The 14307-nt window shown below is 41.4% G+C and overlaps 3 protein-coding genes across 3 annotated transcripts; 2 read left to right on the top strand and 1 right to left on the bottom strand.

Annotated features, from left to right (window-relative positions):
- Positions 1 to 5773, top strand: LOC127762928 (ABC transporter F family member 3). Its single transcript, XM_052287472.1, has 18 exons — positions 1 to 277; positions 909 to 1124; positions 1310 to 1499; positions 1848 to 2056; positions 2151 to 2309; positions 2618 to 2746; positions 2814 to 2915; positions 3065 to 3211; positions 3416 to 3478; positions 3621 to 3667; positions 3751 to 3810; positions 3988 to 4070; positions 4173 to 4267; positions 4631 to 4717; positions 4873 to 4960; positions 5120 to 5205; positions 5348 to 5410; positions 5503 to 5773. The coding sequence occupies exons 1-18, from the start codon at positions 53 to 55 to the stop codon at positions 5620 to 5622; spliced, it is 2169 nt and encodes a 722-aa protein (XP_052143432.1). The 5' UTR covers positions 1 to 52; the 3' UTR covers positions 5623 to 5773.
- Positions 5774 to 6155: 382 nt separating this feature from the next.
- Positions 6156 to 6743, top strand: LOC127762930 (uncharacterized). The gene has a single exon (XM_052287473.1). It carries the CDS (start codon positions 6268 to 6270, stop codon positions 6514 to 6516), a length of 249 nt encoding a protein of 82 aa, XP_052143433.1. The 5' UTR covers positions 6156 to 6267; the 3' UTR covers positions 6517 to 6743.
- Positions 6744 to 11563: 4820 nt separating this feature from the next.
- Positions 11564 to 14199, bottom strand: LOC127761157 (uncharacterized). Its single transcript, XM_052285399.1, has 6 exons — positions 13943 to 14199; positions 13429 to 13588; positions 13013 to 13200; positions 12741 to 12864; positions 12464 to 12594; positions 11564 to 12244 (listed from the first exon to the last, which is right to left on the bottom strand). Exons 1-6 carry the CDS (start codon positions 14159 to 14161, stop codon positions 12113 to 12115), a joined length of 954 nt encoding a protein of 317 aa, XP_052141359.1. The 5' UTR covers positions 14162 to 14199; the 3' UTR covers positions 11564 to 12112.
- Between the last annotated feature and the right edge of the window lie 108 nt (positions 14200 to 14307).

Raw genomic sequence — 14307 nt, 5'->3', positions numbered from 1 at the left:
CCTCCTCTTCTTCTCTTCTCCTTCGTTGGGCGTGGGCATCGCGAGAGGCGAGATGGCGGCGGCGACGTTGGCGGCGGCGAGCATGGGGGTGGTGAGGGAAGTGCTGGGGAGCGACGTCGTCGACGAGGTCGACCAGCCCATCATCGACTACATCGCCAACGTCCTCGCCGACGAGGACTTCGACTTCGGCGCCCCCGACGGCCACGGCATCTTCGACGCGCTCGGCGACCTCCTCATCGACGCTCGGTGCGTCGCCGACGAGGAGCACTGCCTCGAGGTACCACGCGCCCGCCACCCTACGCCATCGCCGCCCGCTTGTTGATTTTTATTTTTTATTACTGCTGTGCTGCAATCCCCCATCCACCGATCAGATCGTCGTCCGCCCAACAGTAGCCTAAATGTTTGTCTAATTGGGTAGAGCTTCGCTTGATCAGTGCTGTGATTGAGGTGGTATGGATGCTTATGTGGTTCATCGCCCGTTTGAGCAGAGCTTTAGATTTGCTTGTCATGTATCCCACAGTTTGTATGGCTACTTCTCATCTACTAAAATTCGCTATAGCTTGTTTCGATTTTTGTGCCTGTGTCATCCATTTAATAAGCACTTGACTCATCTTCTGTGGATTCCACATGCCTAGAGAACCTTCTTTAGCACTCACATTTTATGAATAATATTCAGTTGGCTTCCAAGGGCAACAACAATGTAGATCAATCACTGCTTATGTTCTGTAGTGGTCTGTTAGATCTATGTTACTCAACCTCTATTTGTTTCCATAATTTTTTTATTGGCCAGAAGAGAGCTGCAACAACTATCTTGAAAGACGAAACATTGAGAGGGAAAACAAGGAACTCCTGTATTCTGATTCTGATTTAGCAGGACCATGATGCATTTTCTTTTGTTTTCAATATAGGTCTGCAGTAAGATTTGTGAAAAATTTGGAAAGCATGGCCTGGTAAAACCTAAACAAGCTATGCGAAGCCTTGTCACTCCTTTACGTATGAACGAGGGAATGGACGATAAGGTTGCCCCCAAAAAGCAAGCTGATGTATTTGATGGACCCTTGCTTTCATCACGTGACAAAGCCAAGATTGAACGGAAGAAGAGAAAGGATGAGAGACAAAGAGAGGTAAGCTGTTCTCTATGTTGGCAATTGATCCTTTTACACTACCAGAGGATGATGTGCTTGTCTTTGGTGAAGAAAAAAAGATTAGTGGTGGAAGTGTTTTTTTTTGTGACAAAAGTATATCTGCTGCTGGAGATGCTTTCCTTCCTGATGTTATCTTGTTGCACACTGTCCTTTTATTGGTGCAGGCTCAATACCAAACGCATGTTGCTGAAATGGAGGCACTTAGGGCTGGAATGCCTCCAGTATTTGTAAATCACAATAACTCTGGTGGGCCAGCTGTTAGGGATATCCATATGGAGAACTTCAGTGTTACTGTTGGTGGTCGTGATCTCATTCAAGATTGCACTGTAACACTTGCTTTTGGAAGGCACTATGGTGAGTTACAGCATAGGTTTCTTCTTGAGCTGTTGTTCACTTCGTAGCTGGCATGAATAACCTAGGAATGAGGAATGAAACATTTGTAATCGTATATGTCAAGTCACACATATCTCTGCAACACTTTTCCTTAATAGCGTGCCTAACTGTCTATGCTTTACCAAAAGCCAAAACTAAATTGCACAAATGCCAAACTTGTTAATTCTGTCTGTACTAGTCAGTGGTTCAGACCCTCGATGTGCTTTTTATCTTTGCACTTTTCATCACCTCTTGCCTTGAAAGTTTTCTGTATAAGTTCCAGGTTTTTTTTTACCCCAATGATTTCGATAATTTCCATGCACACTTCAGGTCTTGTTGGAAGAAATGGTACAGGGAAAACCTCTTTTCTCAGAGCTATGGCGATGCATGCGATTGATGGGATTCCCAAGAACTGCCAGATATTGCATGTTGAGCAAGAGGTTGTGGGCGATGACACAACAGCTTTGCAGTGTGTTCTGAATGCTGATATTGAACGGGTTCAACTTTTGCAAGAAGAAGCTCATCTGGTTCAACGGCAGGTTGACAAATGCAGAATTAACATTTTAAGATATGTATGTCCTGTTATATTTAGCCATTCAGTTGCTTTGCTAATAGTTTGGCGATTCCGTGCAGAAAGATCTAGAGTATGAGGTTGAGTTTGAGCAGAGCGCGTCCAAAAGCAAGGATGGTCTTGACAAAGATGCTATCAGCAAGAGGCTTGAGGAGATATACAAACGCCTTGAGTTTATTGATGCTGATGCTGCAGAGGCTCGTGCAGCATCAATTCTGGCGGTCTGTTTCTGGGCATCCAATACCTGTTATTTTTTCTTGCTTGTACAATTTGTACTATGTAGGATTGTATCTTTTGTTTCACTTCCAATTTTCTCGTTGCAGTTACATTGGTTGCATACCTATCATTCATTTAGTTATCAATATACTTTCAACAACAAATAATCTTTATCCCAGGCTATCACGTTTTCTTGCTGGTTATTGCATGAAATTGAACATTTCATAACTCATATCCTGATTATTCCAGTAGAATATGCCCTTGCCAGAGTACGCACTTTATTATATGTTCTGATTGGTGGAACTCTTTCCAGGGTCTTAGTTTCACTCCTGAAATGCAACGTAAACGCACAAAACAGTTTTCTGGTGGATGGCGCATGAGAATTGCTCTAGCACGTGCTCTCTTCATTGAGCCTGATTTGTTGCTACTTGATGAGCCAACAGTAAGTTTAAAAACATGAATTTGTTTCATCTCTTTCTGGCCTATGCTAACAAGATATTATTTTGCAGAATCATCTTGATCTCCATGCTGTGTTATGGTTAGAAACATATCTCCTGAAATGGCCAAAGACATTCATTGTTGTATCACATGCTAGGGAGTTTCTTAATACGGTATGCAGTATGATGATTATGATCATGTCATATTATCATGAAGGAGCTAATTTTGACAGAGCGTCCTTAATTCATATGTAGTATATTTGCATGTGCATTTTTTTCCTTGTCATGTAAATCACTTAATGCTGATAGCAATAAATTCTTAGGTCGTCACCGACATTCTTCATCTGCATGGACAAAAGCTACATGCTTACAAAGGTGATTATGACACATTCGAGAGGACAAGGGAGGAGCACCTTAAGAACCAGCAGAAAGCTTTTGAAACAAATGAGAAGGCCAGATCCCACATGCAGGTTGGATCTGTTTCTACTTTCTAGCAAGTACCATAGCCTCAAAAATTCGTTGAGAGACCTAACTAAGCTCAGAAGAACTGTTTGTCTAGTCTAAGCTAAAATTCAAAAGCTTAATTGGGCTATCTGAAAACATTCAACTACTATGTGCAATTAAATCCTTATTGAAAAGTCGAAGTGAAGTTTATTGGTCTTTCTTCTGTGTAGGCATTCATTGACAAGTTCCGTTACAATGCAAAGAGAGCATCACTTGTTCAATCAAGAATCAAGGTGACTTTGCTTGCTCACATCCCCCATCACTCCATTGAATTTCTGCAAATCCAAATATTACCTTTGCTATTGTTTCACTTAAGAGTCGTCCAGTGATAACTTTAGTCTGTGCCTTAATATTTATTTATCTGTATTCACTAAGGCATTGGAGCGAATGGAGCATGTTGATGCGGTCGTCAGTGATCCAGAGTATATCACCGCATCTTAAATCTGTTGTGTTTATTCTTTTATATGCAATCAGCTTAGATAGTTGCCTGAATAATTCTTTGCAGCTATAAATTCGAATTTCCAACACCAGATGACCGCCCTGGACCACCAATCATCAGCTTCAGGTTTCATTTCTGATATGTTTTCTTTCAATGTTTAACGAAATTTGTTCTCTTCCCATGTGCAACCATGGTTTCTTGTTCTCTGGCTTGCTACTATATTTGTAATTCTTTCTAGCTTTCTTATTAAGATCTAGCAGTTAGTACATTCTGAGGTATTTATGTTACGATCTGTTTGTGCAGTGACGCATCTTTTGGTTATCCTGGAGGCCCCACCTTATTTAAAAACTTGAATTTTGGTATTGACCTGGACAGCCGCATAGCAAGTATGTTGCTTTGCTTCACTCATCTTACTAACAAAGAATGATACCTAGTATTTCTGCACGATACATCTTTTTTTTGGTCTCATGTTTGATCTGTTATTTCAGTGGTTGGTCCAAATGGTATTGGCAAATCCACTATACTTAAACTAATATCTGGAGATCTTCAGCCAACTTCAGGGACAGTGTTCCGCTCTCCCAAGGTTCTTTTATCCTTCTGAAGCTACAGTCATGACATTTCACTACTTAGCATTACCGATATTACATTAATTCTGATTGGCATGATTGCATAGTTTCTACATGGAGCCATGGAGGTTCACAATAGTTTTATAATGAGATTCTGGAGTGTACATTCTCCTGTCTGTATCAATGTCATTACTGAATTAAACAGAGAACTCTGAACCTGGACCTTTATATTTGAATGTATTTTGCCTCTTACCTGTATAGTTTGACCACTTTGCTAGTGATAATTTTGTTATAATATAACCTTTTATTGCCAGAGTTTCATCTGCTACATCTTATCTGCGGTTTGTTGATTTATTTATTGCTGCGGCTGTTATTTGCAGGTTCGCATGGCTGTATTCAATCAACACCATGTTGATGGGCTTGATTTAACAGTGAACCCCCTTTTGTACATGATGAGATGCTACCCTGTAAGTTCAAGCATCATTTTTATCTTTCCTTTACATCCAGCAACAATTGCTAGGTTGCACCATGAAGTTCACAGTGTATGGATCACCAAACATACAGTCTGTTTGTCATTTAACGTTGATCTAAGTATAAAAAATGTATTATATGCTCTTTGCAGGGTGTACCTGAACAGAAACTGAGGGCACATTTGGGTTCTTTCGGTGTTACAGGAAATCTTGCCCTCCAACCAATGTACACTTTATCAGGTAATGAGAGCGTTTTGATAGATGTCTTAAGCATATTAAAGGCTGCATATGGCCTTTCCCAGTTTCATGAGAAATTGAGAACTATCCTCTTGCCCAATGATTCATCTGCTCGTAGAATCTTAAATTTGTCAGTCCTGATTAGAGCCTTTCCAATCCCAGGTGGTCAGAAAAGTAGGGTTGCCTTTGCAAAGATCACCTTCAAGAAGCCACACATTATTCTTCTCGATGAGCCTTCTAACCATCTTGTAAGTAAATCATCCTGTTTTTTTTTATATGTTCTTTTAGGTGGATATCTTTTTTCCCCTCTTTGTAAGGGAGTTTCAGTAGCGATGATTTACACGCGAGGATAGGGAAACAACTTAACATGTTTGTTTGTGTGTGTTGCAGGATCTGGATGCTGTGGAGGCGCTGATCCAGGGTTTACTCGTTTTCCAGGGAGGAGTGCTAATGGTAAAACTAAGATCGTTCATTTTGGTGTAAAAGCTGATGACTTGGCATCATTCTAATTACAAGCTATATGGGTGACTTGTTATCTTTTACAGGTGAGTCACGACGAGCACCTGATAACGGGGAGCGTGGATGAGCTTTGGGTGGTGTCGGAAGGCAGGGTGTCGCCTTTCGCAGGCACGTTCAAGGACTACAAGAAGATGCTCAAGTCTTAATCTAGAGCCAGGGATGATATATATACAGAGACAGCGAGTCTACAAAGAAAGACACCAACATATATATCTGTATCGTGCAGCACCGATGTAACATTTACCGGCCTGAGGCCAAATCATCATTTATGTTTATTTCATGTGGATTTACTGAGAAGTTGTGGTTGTGCTTGTTGCCTTGGGAAGTTGGGAATGGGATAGTGTCTACCCATGGTGGGGGTGACCGTGACAAAGGAAAGGCCACAGGTATCCAGAGATGCAGCCAAAAGCGAACATAGAAATTGATTAACCGTAGGATTGCAATCGTATGGTTAATTTCTCCGACGAAGCCATTTTGTGTGGATGTGAAAACAGCTTGGAAGATTATCCTTTTTGTTTCAGAGAAAATGGAAAAAAAATATTATACATGTACTACTACTGGTCGGATGGAGGAGGTCAAAATCCCCAAGGCAACCCATGAAGTACATCCATGGGCTTGGTGGGCCGATGGGCCTGCTCGCCTTGTGTCCGCTTTCTCCGTTGGCGTGTTTGGCTGAGTCGTGCTTTGCTCGTTCTCCCCTTCGCTTCAAATTCCCCTTTGACTAAACTAGACTCACCCACCGACGACGACGACGAAACCCTAGCCTTGCGGATCGATCGGCGGCGGCGGCCATGGAGAGCTGGGCAAGCTGGGTGGGCGCCAGCGTCACCTCCGCCTTCTTCGCCTCCCTCGAGCGCTGCTCCTGCATCAACCTCTCCACCGACGACGACGACGACCTCGCCGACGCCCACGAATCCAAGGACCGCCCCCTCGTGCTCTCCGACGCCAACGCCCACGCCCACACCGACGCCCATCCCGATCCCCCCGCCGCCGCCGCCGACGCCGACAAGCACAAGGACGACAAGCTCCCGCCCGTATGACTACGCTACTGTTACTTGAGACGCCGCCTGCTAGTATGTGTCTTGGTCTTCTCCATGTCTTCCAATTCCATCTGCTAGTGAATGCTATCTTTAGCCATTGTGACAAACCAAACAATAAACCATCTGTCTTTCCTATCGTGATTTCTGCCTCCGGCTGTGAATATCCGTGTGCCTTTTGTACTGGATTGCGTTATATCTAATCAATCAAATCATCGTATCTATTATTACTTGCTGCTATCTTGTGATTATGAACATGAAATCACCCGTATCCATCAGCTTCTTCTGTCTATTTGTTTAGTATGCAATATATATATTCATCACTTGCGGTTTTATGATTGTGAAATGAACAAGCCGAGGAGCAATATTACTTGTGTAATTCCATTCGCACGATGGATCCCCTGTTTAACCAAATCTTTCGGGTTCATTTGTTCATATAAATATAAAATATGGTCATCTGGTGATTATATATTGTGCCTTCCTTGTGCTATATAAGAAATATAACTAAGAAATTGTTGTGATGTGTTGCAGTTCACAATTGCATATGACCAAGTACATTTTGCTCACTTGCAAATTTAATTCTGTCTATTGCCTGATCATGCTATTGCAGGAAGGCATATGGATTGTTCTCCGTTTCAGTAAATTTGTTTTTGCACTAATTTCCTCAAGACTTTACTTAGTCACAAAATTCATCTATTTTGCACATTTGTCACAAAATTCATCTATTTTGCACATTTCTGGACCTGTCTGTAAACATGTAGTCCAAGTCCTTTCGATAACCATGTGTATTATGGTTGCTTGATTTTTTTTTCCTGGGTTCAATATTCGATAGACATGATGGATAACTTATTGAAGTGTTGAAGGAATTTAGGTCCATTTCATGTCTTTTCCATGTCTTCCCCAAAATGCTTATTTGGATAAGCTTCTCAGTCTCTTTTTGTTGGCTGATGCCTGTAGATGAGTGTGGACGTTTCTGACAATGAGTGCTTATCACTGAATGTTGATTCCCAAGCAATTATTTTTGCCATGAAATCTCATAACAACTGTGCATGACTGAAAGAAATGAATTCATCACTACTGGATTTTTCCAGAGTTTTGGACAGTGATGAAGGGAACAAGCTGACCATGACTCATGGGAAACCAGAATCTTTTGTTGCTGAAACTGAGCTGAGACGCTGATGAAACCATTAGATCAGAATCAGCTGTTTCTTTTTTTTTTCAAAAAAAAAACATGAATACTGTCAGAATCATTTGTGACTGGAAACTATGATGTCTGAATTGCTGGTGACATAGGTGGTGCCATGCTGTTAAATGTTAATCACTGGTTCCCTCTTGTGTTTGGGAGCAGACAACGCGTTGTTGCGTTGAGATGAGAGGCGCCTGTCGGCCTGTGCCTGAAGTCTGAACCGTGCAATGCCCTTCAATGTGAAGTTATGTCACTGTCGTCATGTTCTTCTGCTCTCTTTTATTGGGTGAGCTGTACGCCTGGCCTCACACCTCACCTGGCTCTGATACATGCCTGCTGCTAATCGTCGTACATTTCGTACTGCTAGTACTGTGATAGAATTGATTGTTATTAAGGTTTTTGATTGTCCTGGTTGCCTACGCGTTGGGGTGATCATTAGTCCGCGTTTCAGACTTGCATTTGTAGGTAAGTTGCAATATATTGCCTTGAGATGTTTGCCTCTTGCTGTCGTAATCGTTCTTGACGATTTGTTTACATGTTGCTGAATGGAATTCTTTCTTCGTTTCGTTCATAAGAAAGGAATGCAATACTCAGATCTTGTTCCATTTATCTGAAGTATCTGGAGAATCAGAATGTGCCTTTGGTTATGCAGAGGCAGTAGCTCGTTCTGTGCGATGAACATGCTATATTCGTTGGTCTACTGATGCCTGCAAAATCTCAAAGCGTAGGAAGACTGTTTTGTAATGGCGAATCCTACCAGATTCTACCTCCGTCAAAAAGAGTTCATTTTCTACACAAATCTATACATGCACTTATTTAAATTTGTGTACAAAAGTGAACTCTTGTAGTCATATTTGGTCAAAGCAAAATCTCAAGCTTGCTTTGACCAAATATGACTACTCCCTGCTCCATCCGACCCAAAATAAACATAGCCATGAGTTTACATGTCCAACTTTGATCGTTCATCCTATTTGAAATATTTTTATTGTTATTAGATTATAAAAATGTGAATAGTACTTTATATGTGACTTATTCCCTCCGTTTCACAATGTAAATTATTCTAACATTTTTCACATTCATATTAATGTTAATAAATCTAGACATATATACATACATATATATATCTATCTAGATACATTAACATTAATATGAATGTGGAAAATACTATAATGACTTACATTGTGAAACAGATAAAGTATATTTTTTAGTTTTTTTTAAAAAAATAAATAAAACGGACGATCAAATTGGATACGAAAACTCATGGCTTTTGGAATCTACAAGTCTACAACTGCAGCACAGCAGGAGTACAGACACTTGAGTAGTGATGGCTATGCTTCGCCATCGTCGATTATCGATGATCAGGCACTGACATCCACGTGAACGAAATCACTAAACAAATGCAGCTACGTACCTAATCTCCTGTCTCTTCAGCGAGTCCTCCGGGAATTGCTGACCAACTGCACCAGCTACTATACATGCCATGCCACCATTTCCTCCTCTAAAATCCCTTATCCAATTCAAACATGGCCAAAACTTAACCATCCAGAGGGAGAAGAGAGATATAGATGGAAAATGTGTGCTTGAAAAGTTTCCAGATTTTCTCATGTTAGCCATACAAACATGCACGAGCTTAATTAATGAGTGTTCAGACTGAAACTGATCTCTGTCACAAGTTTGCTTTTAGCTAGTGATGGAAGACCTTCAACCACCACAAGATAATGCACACATCCAACCGAGATACATTACACCTTGCTTGAGACTAGCTTGACAGCACAAGCAACCCAAACAAACAGTCATCTTCACATCAGTCAGCCTTCAAATTTCAATTTATGCTACAGCACAATCCATCTTATGCACCTTCATATTTCTATACACAAAGGCTAACATTGCAAAAGAGAGGTACATCACTTGTACTACTGAACATCTCTATTCGGTGTGTGATAAATACTATGAAATATCTAAGCAGATGGACTTAAAGGTAACCAATGATGGCTGCACCATTCACCTGTATTGGAGAAGCTGATGACCATGGCAGATTGCAGCGCATGAGTTCATCAGTTGTGGAGAGGGTTTGGTCCCTGAGGAACCATTCTTCTTGAGACAGCATACTTCTCACCACAGATGCTATCGGCGCCGGCGACGACGCCTGCTTCTTTCTCTTGAGAAGGAGCCATGGTTGGAGCAATCTCATGGCTTCTGAAACCACTGACAGCTTCTTCTCTGAATGCTCTCCTTGAACCAAGGCTTGAGATTGGCAAGTGAGACATGACAAGTAGCAGGAGCAGAATGCAAGGGACCAGGTGCTGCTTGGAGAACCTCCTCATGGCATAAGTCTCTCAGTTTGTGTGTGTGTGTGTGAGAGAGAGAGAGAGAGAGAGAGAGGGAGTCAGTGAGGGGGCAAGGATGAGAGGGTTTTAATATGGATTTTAGGCAGGCCAGTGTCAATTTCATGTTCCTGTAGGGAGGAGACAAGAATGACAACAAGTAGAGCTCATGATCCTCCATCCTATGGTCCAGTTAACTCTGTATATTAGATGATGATGTGTTTGGATCAATGATAATTTGGCATGTGGAGCCCACCTTTTTTTTTTTCATATGGACTCAATGCAATATAGTTCTTTTGGTCAGTTGAAACTTGCCTGATTTTTGTATAGACAAGTTATCTTTTCTCCAAGGAATCTATAGAAGGATTCATGAAACTCATGTCGAATAAAGAAATGGCTAGAGTGAACAGAGACTATTGACAATCTTGTCTGCTAGCCTGCTCATGCAAGCAAGCAAGCAACCGATGATTACCTTTGAAAAAGTGATATCTTCTGCCTCTGTTAACCAATAACCACCCTACCATTAGACTTTCAATGCATGTTAGCTAAAGCTAAATTAGAGTATCAATATCTTCCCGAGCATGGATTCCATCTGCTGAAAATCACAAAAAAGGGTGTTCAGTGATCTTTTTAAAGACTGCAGGGACCAAAACATAAATGTATAAACTAAAAAAAAATGGCTTCATTTCATGAACTATGTAGTAACTGTGGGCACCCGAACATTGTATCGTCCAGTGCAATTTGTGACCACTACATAATTTTGGATGAGTGGGATCCATACACGCATAAATAGCCACTCATACCTCAATGTACCCATGATCACAATTTGACACCATTCGATATAAAATCCGCAATGCCGAATAATGAACAAAGGAGATATTGTTCGGACTCAGCATGCCAGTCAACTACAGCCTGAGACATGCCCGTCAAACCACAAGAGACATCCGATAAAATTGGATCCCACTCATCCAAAATTATGTAGTAGTCACAAATTGCACTGGATGATATAATGTTCGGGTGCCCACAGTAACATTAATGAACAGGTTTATGAATGCACAGTTGAAGCTTGATCGTTTACCACTTCATCCAGCTCTTTGGAATGTTGGGACTAGTCACCATGCGTTTCAGCAGGAAAACATCAATATCTTTGCAAATGACATGTCAAATTGCTAATCCAATTCCCAGCAAAAAAAAGAAAAAAAAAAGTTACTCCAGTTGATGTATGTTCTGGCAATAGCGCGTGACAGCACTGCTGGTTTCATTAATAACGCCACACGTAGCAAGCAGATTTTAAGAGCAATTTAATATAAGCAACCAATTTACTGTTGATTAACAATTGCTGCTTTAGCTGGAGATTGACTGGAATTCTACTAACCATACACGGACTTATTAATATGGATGCTCACCTATAGATGACATCCAGTGATGCTATGTGCACACCTCATGCTTTGGTGTGAGAATAAATGTCCATGAGCAGCTGCAGGAGCAGGATGGCTGCAATTTACCTGATACAGTGCTTCGCAAGTGTAAAATTTTAAATTTAACAGCTGCAAGCATAAGAATTCAAACCTTCATTGATATCAGTTTTGCTTTTTACCTGCACGAGTGATGTAGCACTAGGTCCTGACACAGTTTTGATGCTGCCACAGTTTTCTGCAAAGTTTGAGGAAGCTTCTCCCAGCAGTATTGCTGCAAAGTCCAACAAGTTGGTATGCCTACTTTTGCTGTTACAAGGTTTAAGCACATGATCCAATGCTTGACTAAAGTAGGTGATGGCTCTAACTAGTCTTAAGTACAGCTTGATAACTCATAACAGTATAATATGTGGTAATATAGAATCATAGGCTACTGAAAAAGAGTACAAAATGAATGATGATTTTATTCGGAAGTATAAAACCAGACAGTAATACATGATATTGATGTCGGGTGAACGCAAAATTTCCTTTTTCACACCGTCGAAAAGTTACATCTTTCACATATACTCAACACAGATTTGCCACTGTTCAACAAACTGAAAGTGGCTCTTTATCTCACATACTTTCACAGACAAATCCAAGCAGCTCTCTTGGCAAAATGAACAGACAAAGTGTCATGTACTAGCTTCTGCAGCAAGTGTAGCTCTGACTCCATCTTGAAATGAAATTGGCTTGATACCAAGCATTTGGGTTAGTTTGGTGATATCCATGGATATGTCTGGTGGAGAAGCTACACCCCGGTCAACCTGGATAATAAATAGTAAAGAGTCATAGCAATGCATAGTACCTAAACTGAACTCATCGATCAAGCAACAAATCAATAAATTAGGAAAGGCTAGTTCCACTTGTGTTGCAAACATCATAACTGTAAATTGTATCTAAATACTAATATGTCTTTCGATGGTGAGTTGGTGACAAGCAAATATGCATTCTTGATTACTGTGACCCACGGAGAAGATTAATACCGATGAAGCAGATACAGATTTGATTATAGAATGACTATATCCACGAACATCAGCAACAGATTCAGCCATCTGCAGTCTTGAGACTCTATCTGGTCCACCGACATTCAGGAGTACTTGAACAGCTTTACCATCTGCAGCATGTGCTTTGATGTCAGTACCTCAGCATCAATGGAGCCAATAAATGAGAAATAGTCGTTCCTCGAGAGGCAAAAATAATGATTTTAAAAATTGTCAAATAAAAAGACAATAACATCACTATGTGGTAACCTTTTTATACCTGCTAACCATGATTTTGTCAAAGACAACACTACATCCACCATATCTTTTACATAAACAGGACACCGGAACTCATCATTAAAGAATTGAACTTGTTGGCCTTGTGAAAGAACATTATCCATCCACTGCATACAGAGGAAGAACTTTTTTAGTTAGACAATCCAATCTATGAGGTGTAGTTCTTATTTCTAAACAACTATGATAAGACTAAAAGTTTAACTTGCTTTAAGGAGGAGGTATTGTAGCTGCTGCAGATTAGTCATTTAACCATACCTGAATTGGAAGAGATTTTGCCACAGGAGAAATTGTTTGTGGCCCATAAATAATACTGCTTCTCAAGATTGCATAGTTTGAGCATTGTTCAATAATAAACTTCTCTGCAGCAACTTTAGATTTTCCATACATGTTCACTGGCAAGGTCTCATCATCCTCTTTGTAGAAGGATTTTACTCCCTCGTAAACTGGTACCACAAGAGAGTGACTTGGTAAGATCAAAAGAAGGAATTTCCTACACTTGCTGGTTACTATAGACCACAAATGCATAAATTAGCAAGTAACCTATAAACTCTGGGTTTTCATAAGATCCTCGGTTGTCTCTAGCTAGGCTTTTAAACGAAAAAAATGAATGCCTGCAGAAGAGTTTCGATAGCGTCAGATTATCAAGGATGAGAGTTGAGAGAGCAGTGCACCTTGATCTGTTGAGAGATGGATAAGAAGAGTGTTGTCATTCCCAAAGCTTAACAACCAAGTGACAAGTGATGAAGGTACATTAGTAGCCATAGCAGCAGCAGGATCCGTTTCGCATTGCCGAGGTACCGAGATTGCAGCACAGTTCACAATCACATGCGGCTGAACATGGTAATTAAACTCATTTAGAAAAGGAATCAAGCGGTCTGTCTCATATATTATTTAGTAATAAAGCACTTCAAGATTCCACAAAACTGGATTACAGCAAAGGCGTTGTGTCAAGTGTTCCATCCTTTTGAAATATTAGCTCTAGAAAATTCTAAAATCTACCCAGTTTCATAAGACATTTGCAGGGATTTTCATAGGAAACGATTCGATTCTCGCAGTAACAACATATATGCATTTTCCATGCTGCAAAGAGAGTGAAGTAGCAACGCACATTCTGACTAGCAGTAGCATCACAACTTCAATGGCGAAACGGGCGAGGTGGAGGAAATGGGAACGTAGAGCAGGTACCTGGCCGAAGGAGTCGGAGACGGCGCGGAGGCCATCGCCGGAGCGGAGGTCTACTCTGAAGGCGCGAAGCCCGGGGAGCGCGTGCAGGAGCGGCTGCGGCGCGGTGTCGCGGTGGTGGGTGAAGGCGACGTCGACCTCGCCGCCGGCAGCGAGCGCGGCGAGGAGGTGCTGGCCCAGGTAGCCGCTGCCCCCGACGACGAGCACACTCTTCCTCTCCATCTCTGCTTCTGCTCTCCCCGCGAGAGATCTGCGAGTTGAGGATTCAGTTGGTACCCATTTTCCGCAAACCCCATGCGAAGGCGGAAACGTATTCTCGGAAGGCGGAAACGGCGACCTGTCAGAGTCAAAAAGTCAAAACCCCCACC

This window comes from Oryza glaberrima, chromosome 2, assembly GCF_000147395.1.
Source record: "Oryza glaberrima chromosome 2, OglaRS2, whole genome shotgun sequence".
Lineage (NCBI taxonomy): Eukaryota > Viridiplantae > Streptophyta > Magnoliopsida > Poales > Poaceae > Oryza > Oryza glaberrima.
Note: the sequence above shows the minus strand (reverse complement) of the source record. Positions and strands in the feature narration are given on the sequence as shown.

What these genes read in the sequence shown, in the direction of transcription:
- LOC127762928 (XM_052287472.1), top strand. Translation starts at nt 53, where the DNA reads ATGGCGGCGGCGACGTTGGCGGCGGCGAGCATGGGGGTGGTGAGGGAA. An exon ending in TGCTTTTGGAAGGCACTATG is followed by an intron (nt 1,500 to 1,847) that starts GTGAGTTACAGC and finishes TGCACACTTCAG; the next exon opens with GTCTTGTTGGAAGAAATGGT. An exon ending in GCGGTCGTCAGTGATCCAGA is followed by an intron (nt 3,668 to 3,750) that starts GTATATCACCGC and finishes AATTCTTTGCAG; the next exon opens with CTATAAATTCGAATTTCCAA.
- LOC127761157 (XM_052285399.1), bottom strand. Translation starts at nt 14,161, where the DNA reads ATGGAGAGGAAGAGTGTGCTCGTCGTCGGGGGCAGCGGCTACCTGGGC. An exon ending in TCTCCGACTCCTTCGGCCAG is followed by an intron (nt 13,589 to 13,942) that starts GTACCTGCTCTA and finishes TACCATGTTCAG; the next exon opens with CCGCATGTGATTGTGAACTG. An exon ending in CCATCTCTCAACAGATCAAG is followed by an intron (nt 13,201 to 13,428) that starts GTGCACTGCTCT and finishes TTGTGGTACCAG; the next exon opens with TTTACGAGGGAGTAAAATCC.
- LOC127762930 (XM_052287473.1), top strand. Translation starts at nt 6,268, where the DNA reads ATGGAGAGCTGGGCAAGCTGGGTGGGCGCCAGCGTCACCTCCGCCTTC.